The sequence below is a fragment of the Staurois parvus genome, unplaced genomic scaffold (assembly GCF_062004578.1).
Source record: "Staurois parvus isolate SC_StPar_1 unplaced genomic scaffold, SC_StPar_1.0 ptg000449l, whole genome shotgun sequence".
Taxonomy (NCBI): domain Eukaryota; kingdom Metazoa; phylum Chordata; class Amphibia; order Anura; family Ranidae; genus Staurois; species Staurois parvus.
This window is the reverse complement of record NW_028318245.1, coordinates 4,529,952-4,545,975: the sequence shown is the minus strand read 5'-3', so window position 1 is coordinate 4,545,975 and position 16,024 is coordinate 4,529,952. Positions and strand designations below refer to the sequence as shown.

General features: G+C 47.4%; 1 protein-coding gene across 1 annotated transcript in view; it reads left to right on the top strand.

Moving 5' to 3' along the window:
* The first annotated feature begins 367 nt into the window (after positions 1-367).
* The window catches only part of LOC149453398 (uncharacterized), a 29,712-nt gene continuing 14,055 nt past the window's right edge, over positions 368-16,024 (top strand). Inside the window, exons 1-7 of the mRNA XM_089688638.1 lie at positions 368-2,065; positions 2,198-2,368; positions 2,455-2,574; positions 2,700-2,894; positions 3,011-3,152; positions 4,360-5,670; positions 10,403-10,409. Of these exons, the coding sequence (XP_089544764.1) occupies positions 1,982-2,065; positions 2,198-2,368; positions 2,455-2,574; positions 2,700-2,894; positions 3,011-3,152; positions 4,360-5,670; positions 10,403-10,409 (2,030 nt within the window). The 5' untranslated portion in view covers positions 368-1,981. The remainder of the gene's footprint in view (positions 2,066-2,197; positions 2,369-2,454; positions 2,575-2,699; positions 2,895-3,010; positions 3,153-4,359; positions 5,671-10,402; positions 10,410-16,024) is intronic.

The following is a 16,024-nucleotide window of genomic DNA, read 5'->3' as shown; positions in this document are numbered from 1 at the left end:
GTAGTGTGGATGGTGGGGGGAGGAGAGCTGTCAGAGAATGTAGTGTGGATGGTGGGAGGAGAGCTGTCGGAGAATGTAGTGTGGATGGTGGGGGAGGAGAGCTGTCGGAGAATGTAGTGTGGATGGTGGGTGAGGAGAGCTTTCGGAGAATGTAGTGTGGATGGTGGGGGAGGAGAGCTGTCGGAGAAAGTAGTGTGGATAGTGAGAGGGGAACTGTCGGAAAATGTAGTGTGGATGATGGGGGGAGGAGAGCTGTCGGAGAATGTAGTGTGGATGGTGGAGGAGAGCTGTCAGAGAATGTAGTGTGGATGGTGGGGGGGGGAGAGATGTCAGAGAATGTAGTGTGGATGGTGGGAGGAGAACTGTTAGAGAATGTAGTGTGGATGGTGGGGCAGGAGAGCTGTCAGAGAATATAGTGTGGATGGTGGAGGTGAGCTGTCGGAGAATGTAGTGTGGATGGTGGAGGAGAGCTGTCGGAGAAAGTACTGTGGATAGTGAGAGGGGAACTGTCGGAGAATGTAGTGTGGATGATGGGGGGAGGAGAGCTGTCGGAGAATGTAGTGTGGATTGTGGAGGAGAGCTGTCGGAGAATGTAGTGTGGATTGTGGAGGAGAGCTGTCGGAGAATGTAGTGTGGATTGTGGAGGAGAGCTGTCGGAGAGTAACACCCCTGCAACTCTTTCTTTTACAGCTACTCTAATTTAGAATCTTTCTTTAAATTTTTTTTAGGTAATGTACAAGAACAAATACAGCTTTTTTAAACGTAATTTTAGTTTCAACTGAGAAATAATAGATTATAACAAAGTTACAGAATACACCAGTAGGAAACAATATAATGGGAAAAAAATCGGCTGCAATTTTTTTTACTGTACACAAGGTGCGATTTCAATACCTATGAGTGACCACACAGACAGGAAGTGATGTAGAAGACTAAACAGGAAGTTCCGGGTGAGAGGTGAGTTGGGTGGAAGTAGAGAGGAGACATTGCTGGAACTGGCAACAGAGGAGGTAATAAGATCTTATTTTATATTTACACCCAGTAACCCCCCCCCCCCCCCGTCATGTCCGTCCTTTTCCTCCATCGTCACTGTGACTTTTTTTATCTCCAGCAGATGATGATACACACATTTAATAATTTTATTTAGAGGGTAGGTAGGTAATTAGATACATTCAGATGTTGGTTTATAGACCGGATACTTCCTAAATATAGAACCATTTATCCAACCGTCCATCCAGAGCCTCTGGTTTTTAGACCAGATACGTCCTAAATATAGAACCATTTATCTAATCGTCCATCCAGAGACTCTGGTTTATAGACCGGATACGTCCTACATATAGAACCATTTATACAACCGTCCATCCGGAGCCTCTGGTTTATAGACCGGATACGTCCTAAATATAGAACCATTTATCCAACCGTCCATCCAGAGCCTCTGGTTTATAGACCGGATACATCCTAAATATAGAGCCATTTATCTAACCGTCCATCCAGATCATCTGGTTTATAGACCGGATACATCCTAAATATAGAACCATTTATCCAGCCATCCATCCAGATCATCTGGTTTATAGACCGGATACATCCTAAATATAGAGCCATTTATCCAGCCGTCCATCCAGATCATCTGGTTTATAGACCGGATACATCCTAAATATAGAGCCATTTATCCAACCGTCCATCCAGAGCCTCTGGTTTATAGACCGGATACATCCTAAATATAGAACCATTTATCCAACTGGACTACAGAGCCCCTCTTATCTTTTATGGAGAGGGGAAAGTTTCGATAGTCTGGTAGATCACCAGGTGAAAGTGAAGGAGAAAAGAAAAGTAACACAGGACTTTGGATAGCAAAATCTGTAAGAAGCAGTCTGAAGTGTCAGACCTCTGGAGGAACTCTGTGCTGATATTATTCATCCCGGTACAATCCTGATTATTGTCATTTTATTATCCGTCTACAGAGAGTCCTGTATAGATCTCGTCAATGAAGATGAACGAAATGCAAAGACACATAACTGATGCAATGCTAGATCTCACACTGGAACTCGTTTGCCTGCTGACCGGAGAGGTGAGGCGGACTCTGGGAGGGTCAGATGACGTTTGACTTTTTTCTTCAGTTAAAACACAGAGATGATGAAAAAAATTCAGGATAATTCAGCGAAATCCTTATCAGTAATTGTTAACATCTCTCTTTACACAGGATTATAAATTAGTGAAGAAAATATCTGGTGAGCCATTAACATCCAACAGATATCTCTATGGGATATCACCCATCACAGTGTCTCCACCTCACTGCCTGACAACAGAGGGAATCAGTGCCAAGAAGATTCTAGAAGTCACCCAGAAGATGATTGAGCTGCTGACAGGAGAGGTGAGCAGTGCCGGGAATTCTGGGACATTCTCCAGTAAGAGACAAGGGATGTGTCTGGATGGTGACTGTATCATTGTGTGTGTCAGGTTCCTATAAGGTGTCAGGATGTCACTGTCTATTTCTCCATGGAGGAGTGGGAGTATTTAGAAGGACACAAGGACCTCTACAAGGACGTCATGATGGACAATCAGCCGCCCCTCACATCACCGGGTAAGAGGAGACTTTAATGTAAAGGAGAGAGCAGTACGGAGGGTCCACCTAGATCCCCCATCATCTGATAAACACATAGAAACAATGGATTCAGTCATTGTGTGTGTTTCCTACAGATGGATCCAGTCATGGGAACCCACCAGAGAGATGTCCCCGTCCTCTGTATTGCTGGGATTCCACACAGGAAGATCACACCATCCCTCACCATCATCAAGTAGATGGATCCAGTCATGGGAACCCACCAGAGAGATTTCCCCGTCCTCTGTATTCCCGGGATTCCACACAGGAAGGTCACACCATCCCCCACCATCATCAGGTAGGTGGGACTTGGCATATAGATCTAAAAAATGTGTTCTAAGCCATGAGAGGGCATTCTTCTATGTAATAACTTGTTTCTTTTTATAAATGTTTTCTATCATCTTTGGGGTTTAGAATGAAAAACTGAAAGACATAAAAACTGAGATCAAAGAGGAAGAAGAAGAGATGTTGGTGAGTGGAGATCAGCAGTCTATGGAGGAGGGGGAGATGATTATGAAAAGTAAACAGGAGGAATCTTCTCTTCAAATGGACATGAGTAAGTAAGAAATACTAAATTCAGAAACAGTTTTGTGTTTTTTTTTACTTCTTTGAGTATAAAATTAATATTTAGATCATTTCATGGGGTTAACAAAAGACAAATGTTCATTACATTTAGCCCATTAGAAAAAAAAAAACAAAACCTGATCAATATTATACTATTGTTTTTTCTTACAAATATGAGCCATCAGTATTTTTAGTATATTTAGTAAAATATTTTGCATTAATATATTGAGTCCTCAAAAACACATTCCAGTAGACTATTCCTCATTCCAAATGCTTTTATAGCAATGAACCCTTTCTTTATTTGGAGGTTAAACCTTCCTCCTCCAGTAACAAAACTTTGGCTCTCTCTCTGTTCAAGATCGAGAACTTGACATCCTTCAGTAAGGTCAGGATTGAGAAATCCTAACTGGTAACAAGAAGAAACTTATTGTTGTACCAACACCTCCATACAATGTTTCTCCCAAAAAATAGTTGGAAATAGTGTACACCATATGAAAGGTCCATCTCCATTCCTCCATATAACGTCATGTTACCAACAAATGAGGAGGTACTGGACACCATATGAAAGGTCCATCTCCATTCCTCAATATAACGTCATGTTCCCAACAAATGAGGAGGAGATACTGGACACCATATGAAAGGTCAATCTCCATTCCTCAATATAACGTCATGTTCCCAACAAATGAGGAAGAGATACTGGACACCATATGAAAGGTCAATCTCCATTCCTCAATATAACGTCATGTTCCCAACAAACGAGGAGGATATACTGTACACCATAGGAAAGGTCCATTTCCATTCCTCAATAGAATGTCATGTTCCCAACAAATGAGGAGATACTGGACACCATATGAAAGGTCCATCTCCATTCCTCAATATAACGTCACGTTCCCAACAAATGAGGAGGAGATTCTGTACACCATATGAAAGGTCCATCTCCATTCCTCAATATAACGTCACGTTCCCAACAAATGAGGAGGAGATACTGGACACCATATGAAGGTCCATCTCCATTCCTCAATATAACGCCACGTTCCCAACAAATGAGGAGATACTGGACACCATATGAAGGTCCATCTCCATTCCTCAATATAACGTCATGTTCCCAACAAATGAGGAGGAGATACTGGACACCATATGAAAGCTAAACTAAGTGGCAGGCACGAAGAATAGTTATTCATTCAAAAATGTCTCTCCAGCAGATGGAAGCTACACCTGGAATATCACGGACAGACATCCTATATTCACCGCAGACTGTTCTGAAGAACATGAGAACATCACACAATATTCTCCAGGAGTAAATCCCATTGTTCAAAACGTATATCATGGACCTTACCATTTGGAAAAATCAGTGGATCCCTCCAAATCTGAAGAATCTTTGGATCAATCACATCCTGTTACCCCTGATGTTCATCTGAGATCTCATGGTGCAGAAAGAGCAATAGACCCATCTAATTCCAAGGAATCTTCAAGTTATGAAGATAGCACAGGAGAGGTTTCATTGCCAAGTTTGGTGCGTGGCGACACAACACGTGAGAAAAGTGACTCAGTTGAGCGACCTTATTTATGCTCAGAGTGTGGAAAGTGTTTCAGTCAGCATGCAGTCCTTCTGAGACACAAGAGAATTCACACTGGCGAGCGTCCTTATTCATGCTTGGAGTGCGGGAAATGTTTCATCGAAAAAAGAGACCTTACTGTACACCAGAGAAGTCACACGGGTGAGCGTCCATTTTCTTGTTCTGAGTGTGGAAAATGTTTTACAGAGAAAGGACACCTTATTAGACACCAGAGAATTCACACGGGTGAGCGTCCTTATTCATGCTCACAGTGTGGGAAATGTTTCGCTGAGAAAAGAGACCTTATTATACACCAGCGAAGTCACACGGGTGAGCGTCCATTTTCCTGTTTAGAGTGCGGGAAATGCTTTCCTGAAAAAGTAAGCCTTATTAGACACCAGAGAACTCACACGGGTGAGCACCCTTTTTCATGTTCAGAGTGCGGGAAATGTTTTTCTGTGAAAGGACAACTTATTGTGCACCAGAGAATTCACACAGGCGAGCGTCCTTTTGTCTGTTTGGAGTGCGGAAAAAGTTTTACTCAGAAAAGTGTACTTCTTACACACCAGAGTATTCACACAGGTGAAAATTCTTTTTCATGTTCAGAGTGTGGGAAATGTTTCTCTAGGAAAGGAAATCTAGCTGCACACCAGAAAATCCACAGTGAGAATTGCCCCTTTTCATGTTTAGAGTGCGGTAAATGTTTCAGTCAGAAAAGACACCTTCTTAGACACCAGAAAAGTCACACAGGTGAGCGTCCTTTTCCTTGCTTAGAGTGCGGAAAAGGTTTTACTGAGAAAAGAGACCTTATTAGACACCAGATCATTCACACAGGCGAGCGTCCTTTTTCCTGTTCAGAGTGCGGGAAATGTTTTACTCAGAGAAGTATACTTCTCAGACACCAGCGTACTCACCTGGCTGAAAAATCGTTTCCATGCTCAGAGTGCGGGAAATGTTTCTCTAGGAAAGGAAGTCTGGTTGGACACCAGAAAATTCACACTCGGAATCGCCCTTTTATGAGTTAAGAGTGCGGGAAATGTCTCACACAAAATGAAAAGTAGAACTGTATGACTAAAAATGAATTTGTAGAGAAGAGCATCCTGGCAAAAGTGGAAATTCGGTTGTAGGTAATGTGTCATGGAGGATCACCTTCTTGTGAGGCTCCTTGGAGACTACAATCGTCTTGTCCACGTTGTGGCGGCCTTATTTCTCTTTCTGCATTCTCCACAAATAAAATCCAATCGGGGAGGTTGGAATCCGTATATAAGGGATGCAGACCGGGACCCCGAGATATATAGATATATATATATATATATATACATACCCCCAAGAATTTTTCTACAGAAACATACCTAAATCCACAGCTCCGCCCAAGACTCGCCCCTCCTGTACATGGACATTCTGTGTGCCGGCCCGTGTAGTCTCCATTCCTCATCACAAGTACCAGCCACACTTCACTCCTAATAAATATGGCAAGAGGAGCTATCAATAGACATTGGCAGAACGGAAAAAAAATAAAAATTTGTTTAATTTCGGATCGATTTATTAAGTTACTAATTTCATTCCGTTTATTCGTTTTCAACCGGATTCAAATTTTTCCCAATGGATTTGAAGTATTCAAATTGAATTGGATTTGAATAGAAAATATCGAGGGCAGGGGTCTCCAAACTGTTCAAACAAAGGGTCAGTTTAATATCCTTCACACTTTAGGGGGCCGGTGGGGGTAGAAAATGTCCCATGCCATTCAATTAGTTAGAACAAACATGGCCTCAGGGTTGGTGGTCAATAGGAGCAGGAGTAGTGCCACACCAATGGTATCAGTGGAAGAAATAGTGCCCCATAATTGGTGTCAGTGGGATGAATAGTGCCCCATCAGTGGGAGGAATAGTGCCCCATCATTGGTGTCAGTGGGAGGAATAGTGCCCCATTATTGGTGTCAGTGGGAGGAATAGTGCCCCATTATTGGTGTCAGTGGGAGGAATAGTGCCCCATTATTGGTGTCAGTGGGATGAATAGTGCCCCATCATTGGTGTCAGTGGGAGGAATAGTCCCCTATCATTGGTGTCAGTGGAAGGAATAGTGCCCCATAATTGGTATCAGTGGGAGGAATAGTGCCCCATAATTGGTGTCAGTGGAAGGAATAGTGCCCCATCATTGGTGTCAGTGGGAGGAATAGTGCCCCATCATTGGTGACAGTGGGAGGAATCGTGCCCCAGCATTGGTGTCAGTGGGAGGAATAGTGCCCCATCATTGGTGTCTGTGGGAGGAATAGTGCCCCATCATTGGTGTCTGTGGGAGGAATAGTTCCCCATCATTGGTGTCTGTGGGAGGAATAGTGCCCCATCATTGGTGTCAGTGGAAGGAATAGTGGCCCGTCATTAGTGTCAGTAGGATGAATAGTGCTCCATCATTGATGTCAGTGTGAGGAATAGTGCCCCAGCATTGGTGACAGTGGTAGGAATAGTGCCCCATCATTGGTTTCTATGGGAGGAATAGTGCCTCATCATTGCGGTTAGTGGGAGGAATGTTGTCTCATCATTTGTGTTTGTGGGAGGAATAAAGCCCCATCATTGGTGTCAGTGGGAGGAATGTTGTCCTATTATTGGTATCTGTGGGAGGAATGTTGTCCCATCATTGCGGTTAGTGGGAGGAATGTTGCTTCATCGTTGGTGTCAGTGGGAGGAATAGTACCCCATCATTTGTGTTTGTGGGAGGAATAGTGCCCCATCATTGGTGTCTGTGGAAGGCATGGTGCCCCATCATTGGTGTTTGTGGGAGGAATAGTGCCCCATCATTGGTGTCAGTAGGATGAATGTTGTCCCAGCATTGGTGTTTGTGGGAGGAATAGTGCCCCATCATTGGTGTCAGTAGGATGAATGTTGTCCCAGCATTGGTGTTTGTGGGAGGAATAATGCCCCATTGTTGGTGTCAGCAGGAAGAATTGTACTCCATTGTTGGTGTCAATGGATGGAATAGTGGACGGAATAATGCCCCATCCTTGGTGTCATAATTATGCCTAGTTGCTGGTGTCAGTGGGAGGAAGAATTCCTTGTAGGTGTCAGTGTGAGTAATTATGGCCTATTGTTGGTGTTGTGGGAAAAGTTCCTCTTATAAGTGGGTGAAATAGTGCCTCAAGGGTCAAATAAAGGCAAGCAAAAGGCCACGTCTGGCCCCCAGGCCTCAGTTTGGAGACCATTGGAGTAGAGTGCACCACTCTACTATGCTCTCCTATGAAAAGGTATCTCAGTAACTTCTAGGGAAGCCCTCCTAAATGTGAAGCCTCAGCGGGCACCCAGTTTTGCCTCCTTACTTTCTCAATTTTACGGCAGCGAAACAAGTTCCTGCAAAAGCTTGGTGGTCATCCAGCCCCTTTAACCCAGATGAAGAAAAATAAATAAATGGCACGGTATCTCTTGAGTGGAAAGCAGTTCTCAAGGACAAATGACGCAAATTTGACCAAGCCTGGAACCTCCGGACGGAACATTTCTATATCTAGGGACCTTGACTGTTCGTTCTGGATCACTTGACTGCTATTCAAGAGCAACCTATGTCTATCCCGCAGCAGATTTCTCACCCCTTCCCACTATACCCTTCTAGACTGTCCATTTTTTTACGTCGAATAATTCTGTACCGACTTATTTTTCCGTTATAACACAATTAAAATGTTTTGGGGGAGGGGTTTCTTGTGATCACAAATTATAGGCGTGGCACTTCTACTTGCCGGAACACTATGGTCTTGTACCCTGACTTTGTGTAAACGTTCTCCTTGGCTGACATTGTGCTCGCTGTCATATATGGTTACAAATCTTTGAATAAAAACGTATTGAAACCGAAGAACATTTACTCCAGCGCTGTCGATCAGAAAAAGAAATGGTGCAAGTAGTGTGTGGGGAACCTCCTTATACAAGAGAGGAAACGCTGGGACGCATAACTTGGGTCCAATAAACCAGTCTTCATCTGGTATGTCAGGGGTTGAATCCGGTAAATTCTCTTTGACAAGATGCAGCTCCTCCAGAGAGATGGAAGAAATCTCTGAATCAGGACATTAAAACAGCAGAGGGCACCGTCTAAGTGCAGCATTACTTGCCTCACCACTTGCCCCCTGGACCCTATCCCCTCACAACTCCTCCAGTCACCCCCCTCCACCATCATTCGCTCCCTCACCCACATCTTCAATCTCTCCCTCCCTACTGCACATTCCCCTCCCCCCTAAAGCATGCACACATTACCCCCATACTCAAAAAACCCTCCCTTGACCCCACTGACCTAAACAATCTTAGACCCATCTCCCTGCTACCACTCACTTCCAAGCTCCTTGAGCGCCTAGCCTACAATCGCCTAAGCGCCCACCTCACTGATAACAACCTCCTTGATCCACTACAGTCTGGCTTCTGTCCCCTACACTCCACCGAAACCTCCCTACTTAAAATCATTAACGACCTGCTAACCGCCAAAGCTAATGGCCACTACTCCGTCCTCCTGCTCCTCGACCTCTCCGCGGCCTTCGACACAGTCTACCACCCCCTCCTCCTTACCAAACTGCACTCCTTTGGCATCAGGGACGCTGCTCTCTCCTGGTTCTCCTCCTACCTATCCCAACGCTCCTTCAGCGTCATCTATAACGCTGCCACCTCCCCCTCTCTGTTGGAGTCCCCCAAGGCTCTGTCCTCGGACCCCTCCTCTTCTCCATCTACACCTCCTCCCTTGGCAAACTGATACACTCCCACGGCTTCAACTATCACCTCTATGCCGACGACACACAAATTTACCTCTCCACCCCTCAGCTCACCCCCTCACTCTCCACCCGTATTGCCCACCTCCTGAACGACATATCAGACTGGATGTCGCTCCATTTCCTCAGGTTAAACCTGTCCAAAACCGAGCTCCTGGTCTTCCCCCCAGCCCGCGCCCCCCCCCATCCTCTCCATCACAACTAGCAACGCCACCATCAATCCCACCCCACATGCCAAAGTCCTGGGTGTCACCCTGGACTCAAACCTTTCCTTCCAACCTCATGTCCAATCGCTATCAAAGTCATGCAGGCTCCACCTCCGCATCATCTCCAAGATACGTACATTCCTCACCCCAGACACTACTAAACAACTCGTACACTCCCTCATCATCTCACGCCTGGACTACTGCAACTCCCTTCTCACTGGCCTACCCAAACAAACGCGATCCCCACTCCAGTCTATCCTGAACTCAGCGGCTAGACTCATCCACCTCACCGACCGCTCCACATCTGCCACCCCCCTCTGCCCATCCCTTCACTGGCTCCCGATTGCCCAGCAGTTCATATTACTAACTCTGACCTACAAAGCCATTCACAACGCCGCCCCAAACTACCTAACTGACCTGATACCCAAATACCACCCTACCCATGCCCTTCGTTCCTCACAGGACCTCCTACTATCTAGCTCCCTGGTCTCCTCCTCCCACGCCCGACCGCAGGACTTCTCCACGACTTCCCCCATCCTCTGGAACTCCCTACCCCAATCCATCAGACTGTCACCTACCCTCCTCACCTTCAGGCGCACCCTGAAAACCCATCTCTTCAGGGAAGCCAACCCCACCCTCACCTAACAACCGATCTCCACTCCTCCCACCACTCCATCCCCCACAGCCACTCCCACCACTCCATCCCCCACAGCCACTTCCTCCTGTTCCACTATCCCCTCCCTCCTAGATTGTAAGCTCGAAAGAGCAGGGCTTTCGAACCCCTCGTGTATTGTATTGTTACTGTATTGTCTCATGTTCTGTCCCCCTCGCTATTGTACAGCGCTGAGCAAACCCTTTGGCGCTATATAAATACTGTATAATAATAATAATTAAAACATTTATTGTGTGATAAAAACTCACATGACCTGAAGGCTTGCAGAGCAAAAGAAATCAATGTCCAGGGAACCCTGTAGTTGAGGCATCCAGTTCAGGTATTGTGCAGCACTGCCACTGGCCAGGTAGGCATAAGATGCTCAGAGCACTGATAAAGAGGCAGGAATGACTTGAAACGCGTAGCCACACCCCTAGAATCTCCTCCCGACCAGGAAATGCCCTGAGCCTCCTATGCCTATCTGGCTGGCGGCAGTGCTGGACTACCCCTGGACGTGATGCCTTTGCTACAGGGTTCCCTGGATGTCTTGATTTCTTATGCTGATCACAGGCAGTGCAGCATTTCCAGCATTGCTGATCACAGCCAGTGCCAGCATTTCTGATTACAGCCAGTGCCAGCGTTTCCAGCATTTCTGATTACAGCCAGTGCCAGCGTTTCCAGCATTTCTGATTACAGCCAGTGCCAGCGTTTTCAGCATAGTGCCAACGTTTCCAGCATTGCTGATTGCAGCCAGTGCCAGTGTTTCCAGCATTTCTGATTACAGCCAGTGCCAGCGTTTCCAGCATTTCGGATTACAGCCAGTGCAACATTTCATATGTTACTGATCACAGCTAGTGCAGCATTGCTGATTGCAGCCAGTGCCAGCACTTCCAACATTGCTGATCACAGCCAGTGCCAGCGTTTCCAGTGTTACTGGTCACAGCCAGTGCCAGCATTTCCAGTGTTGCTGATCACAGCCAGTGCAGCATTTCCAGTGTTGCTGATCACAGCCAGTGCCAGCATTGCCAGTGTACTGATCACAGTTGGTGTCAGTGGCAGAAACTATGCCCCACTGTTGCTGACAGTGGAGGGAATAATGGCCCAAGGGCTGGATAAAAGCAAGCAAAGGGCCACATTCAGCCCCAGGGCCACAGTTTGGAGACCACTGGTGTAGAGGAACCGATCCTCTTCATTTTCCTCCTGCAACCGCTGAGATCCGGCTTCTCCTCCTCTCCTTCCCTCCAGCATTCAGAGGCTGCAGGAGAAAAATGCTCATTATGCTACTCAAAATAATAAATTCAAAATTCTGAACCATTTCATTTTATTGTGGCCCCGACTAGTCACCAAATCACATAAGTGGCCTTCCGCTCTTCCAAAGTTTGAGTGCCCCCCCCCCCCATCTTATTAGGATCTCTTGTTTCTTCTCACCCGGAGCACCACTGACTCCTCGGCTTTGCATTATTGGTTAGCGGAACATTAAGCCCCAGTTCACACTGGAACCGACTTTCAAATCGCGCCACCTCACTTAAAGTCGCTTGATTTCAAAGTTGGTTGTCAGTGCGACTCGGAAGAGATTTGTGCGACTTCATGCAAGTTGCACTTGAAACCACCAAAAATTAGTGCAGGAACAGCTTTCAAAATGAGTGCAACTCCGACCGAGTCAGAGTCGCAGCGATTTGAACGGTTCCACTGCAGACAATAGGGTGCGACTTGCCATGCAATTTGAAACGGTCCAAGTCGCACCCGTGTGAGAATAGGCTGGGTTGGCAAGGGTGCAAATAGGCATCACAGCAACTTACTTTTTTTCACAGGTTTGTGGTCGCTAAAAATGTAAATGGCGTCACATTGACTTACCTGAGCATTTGATGCTTGCGCAGTGAACGCAAATATCCAGATCATCGCATATGATTGTTTTTATTGATTGCTTTTGTCTCTCTGGAGCACGCCCATTTGTTGCGGTAGGAGATAGCTTTTCCTCAACTGATGTGTGCTGGTGTTTCCAGTCACAAAGATGGCCGAGCTTCCTTCTAAACTTTGCAGTCCACAATCTGGGCTGCCAGTGTGTGTGCTCTCTCTCTCTCCTCCCCTCTCTCTCGCTCTCTCCTCCCCTCTCCCAGGCTCTCTCCCCCTTTCTCTCTTCCCCTCTCCCGTACTCTCTCCTCCCCTCTCCTGCTCTGTCTCTCCTCCCCTCTCTCCTTCTATCTCGCTCTCTCTTCCCCACCCTCTCTCCCCCCTCTCTCTCGCTCTCACCCCCTCCCCCTCTCTCTCCCCCTCCCCTTCTCTCTCTCCCCCTCCCCCCTCTCTCTCGCTATCTTTTCCCCCTCTCTCTCTCCCCCCCTTTTTCTCTTCTCCTCTCTTTTCCTATAATTTCCCTTTGGGATTAATAAAGTATTCTGAGTCTGAAACATTGTTTGGTAACAACCAGGCGTTTCACTCTTCCTTAATGGCAGCCATCTTACCTCAGACAGACCATCCTCTGATCCCCGCACACAGTTCTGTCGTGGCGGGATGACTTTGAATTGAAGAAGATACAGGAAGGAGTTGTTTTTATTTTATTTTTTCTATTTACTGATGGAGTAGCTTCACATATGGAGGCTTTAATAGGTTTCCACAGGAACAGGTGTGAGGATATGGTGTCACTCAGCTCACCTTAGGAGTTCCCGCCACCCTGTCTTCTCTCCAGGGATTGGCTGGGGGGTTTTCATCACTCATTTCACCTTACCTCACAGAGCTGTTACCTCAGGAGTTCCCGCCTCCCCATCTCCTCTCCAGGTATTGGCTGGGGGGGTTGTTGTCGCTCACCTCACCTTACAGAGATGTTAGCTCAGAAGTTCTCGTCTCCCCATTTCCTCTCTAGGGATTGGCTGGGATCTCAGGAGTTCCTTCTTCCAAGCTCCTCTCCCGGTATTGGTTGGGGAATGCTGTTTCTCATATAATCTCACAGCCACTGTGCACAGCTATTACCTAAGGCGTTCCCCTCCTCCTCTGGGATTGGCCAGATGTCATTGTCGCTCAGCTCACAGTCAATACGCACAACTGTTACTTCAGGAGTTCCCGACCCCTTCCCAGCTCCACCTTTGGGATTGGTGGGATTGGCTGGGGGTCGTTGCTGCTCAGCTCACCTCACAGCAACTGTGCACAACTGTTACCTCAGGAGTTCCCGCTTTCAAGCTCCTCTCCTGGGATTGGTTGGGGGGAGTAGTTGTCTCTCAGTTTACCACACAGCCATTACCTCAAGAGTTCACGCTTCCAAGCTCCTCTCCTAGGATTGGTTAGTGGAAGGGGGGGGGGGGGTGTAGTTGTCTCTCAGTTCACCTCACAGCCATTACCTCAGGAGTTCCCGCTTCCAAGCTCCTCTCCTGGGATTGGCTGGGGGGTAGTTGTCTTTCACTTCACCTCACAGCCACTGCGCATAGCTGTTACCGCAGGAGTTCCCGCCTCTCTCAGTTCCTCCTCTGGGATTGGCTGGGGAAGGGGGGGGGGTAGTTGTCTCTCAGTCCACCTCACAGCCTCCACATACAGTTGTTACCTCAGGTGTTCCCTCCTCCCTCAGTTCCGCTTCTGGGATTGGCTGGGGGGGTAGTTGTCTCTCAGTCCACCTCACAGCCACTGCACACAGCTGTTACCTCAGAAGTTCCCGCCTTCCAGCTTCTCCCCTTGGATTGGCTGGGGGGTGCTGCCTCTTATATAACCTCACAGCCACTGTGCACAGTTGTTACCTCAGGAGCTCCCGCCCCATCCAGTTTCTCATCTGGGATTGGCTAAGGGGGGGGGTCATTGTTGCTCAGTTCACCTCACAGCCACTGCACACAGCTGTTACCTCAGGAGCTCCCGCCTCCCAGATACCCTCCTTGGATTGGCTGAGGGGTGCTGTCTCTCATATCACAGCCACTGTGCAAAGCTGTTACCTCAGGAGTTCCCGCCTCCCAGATACTTTCCTTGGATTGGCTGAGGGGTGCTGCCTCTCATATCACCTCACAGCCACTGCACACAGTTGTTATCTCAGGAGTTCCCGCCTCCCAGCACCTCTTCTGGGATTGGCTGAGAGGACAGCTGCAGGTGGCTGTTCACTCTCCACAGGCACCAATCACAGGACAGAGAGTCCAGGATCTTTCCAGAATCACCGGGCAGACGCCGCTCTCCACAAATACGTCACCTTTTCTGTTCAGGCCCCATAGATAGATAGATGGATGGATGACTTGTGTATAAATAGTATAATGTACTGTATTTCAATTTTCATTTTGCTTTCCATTCTATAAATACAGACATATGTGAGATTTATTACAGCATCAAATTGTTTCTCATATTTTTGTGATTTTTATGTTTAAGGCCTTTTTCAGACGGGGCGGATCCATCAGTGTGATCCGCCTCCTCAGGGAGGGGGAACCTCTTCTCAGCGAGGGGGAACCTCTCAGCGGGGGGAACCTCTTCTCAGCGAGGGGGAAACCTCTCCTCCTCAGCAAGGGGGAACCTCTTCTCAGCGAGTGGGAACCTCTCCTCAGTGGGGGGAAACCTCTCCTCAGTGGGGGTGGGAACCTCTCCTTAGCAAGGGGGAAACCTCTCATCCTCAGCGAGAGAGAACCTCTTCTCCTCAGCGAGGGGGAAACCTCTCCTCCTCAGCGAGGGAGAACCTCTTCTCCTCAGTGAGGGGCAAACCTCTTCTCCTCAGTGAGGGGCAAACCTCTTCTCCTCAGTGAGGGGGAAACCTCTCCTCCTCAGTGAGGGGGAAACCTCTCCTCCTGAGTGAGGGGGAACCTCTCCTCTTCAGCGAGGGAGAAACTTCTCCTCCTTAGCAAGGGGGAAACCTCTCCTCCTCAGCGAGGGGAACCTCTTCTCCTCAGTGAGAGGGAAACCTTCCCTCCTCAGCGAGGGAGAACCTCCTCTCCTCAGCGAGGGGGGAACCTCTCCTCAGCGAGGAGGAAACCTCTCCTCCTCAGCGAGGGGGAGCCTCTCCTAATAAGCGGGGGGGGGCCTCTTCTCCTCAGCAGGGGGGGGAACCTCTTCTCCTCAGCGAGGGGGGGAACCTCTCCGCTGAGCAGGCGGATGACACAGACACAGCCCGTTGATTTCAATGGGACGGTCGGATGGACCAACAAATGGTCATCCAATCTGATCCACTGGATCTCCATCCGTCTGGCCAGCGCTGTACATTATAGTGGGAGACAGTACATGAGACAATACAGTAACAAAACAATACACAAGGGTTTCGAGGGCCCTGCTCTTTCGAGCTTACAATCTAGGAGCCACCCCATCCCTTTAAAACCAAACTCATATTAAATACACAGGTTCTGAGGCGAATTTATTGCAAATAAGGAGGAGTTTAACTGCTCCCCCTCCAGAGGATTCCCCCCCTCCAGAGGATTCCCCCCTGCCCCTTCCAGAAGATCCCCTTTTCCTCCAGAGGATTCCCCCCCCCCCTTCCTGACCAGGCCATTTTTTGCGTTACGGCGCTGCGTTACTTTCCCTGACAATTGCGCGGTCGTGCAACGCCACACCCAAATGAAATTTATGTCCTTTTTCCCACGAATGGAGCTTTCTTTCGGTGGTATTTGGTCGCCTGTGCATTTTTTTTTTTTTTTTTTTTTTTTTTTGAGCCATAAACAAAAAAAGGCTGACAATTTTGAAAAAAAAAACAATATTTTTGACTTTTTGCTATTAAACACGTCCAGTAAAAAATCTGAAGAATATATTTAAAAAAATATATATTTTAAAAATCTA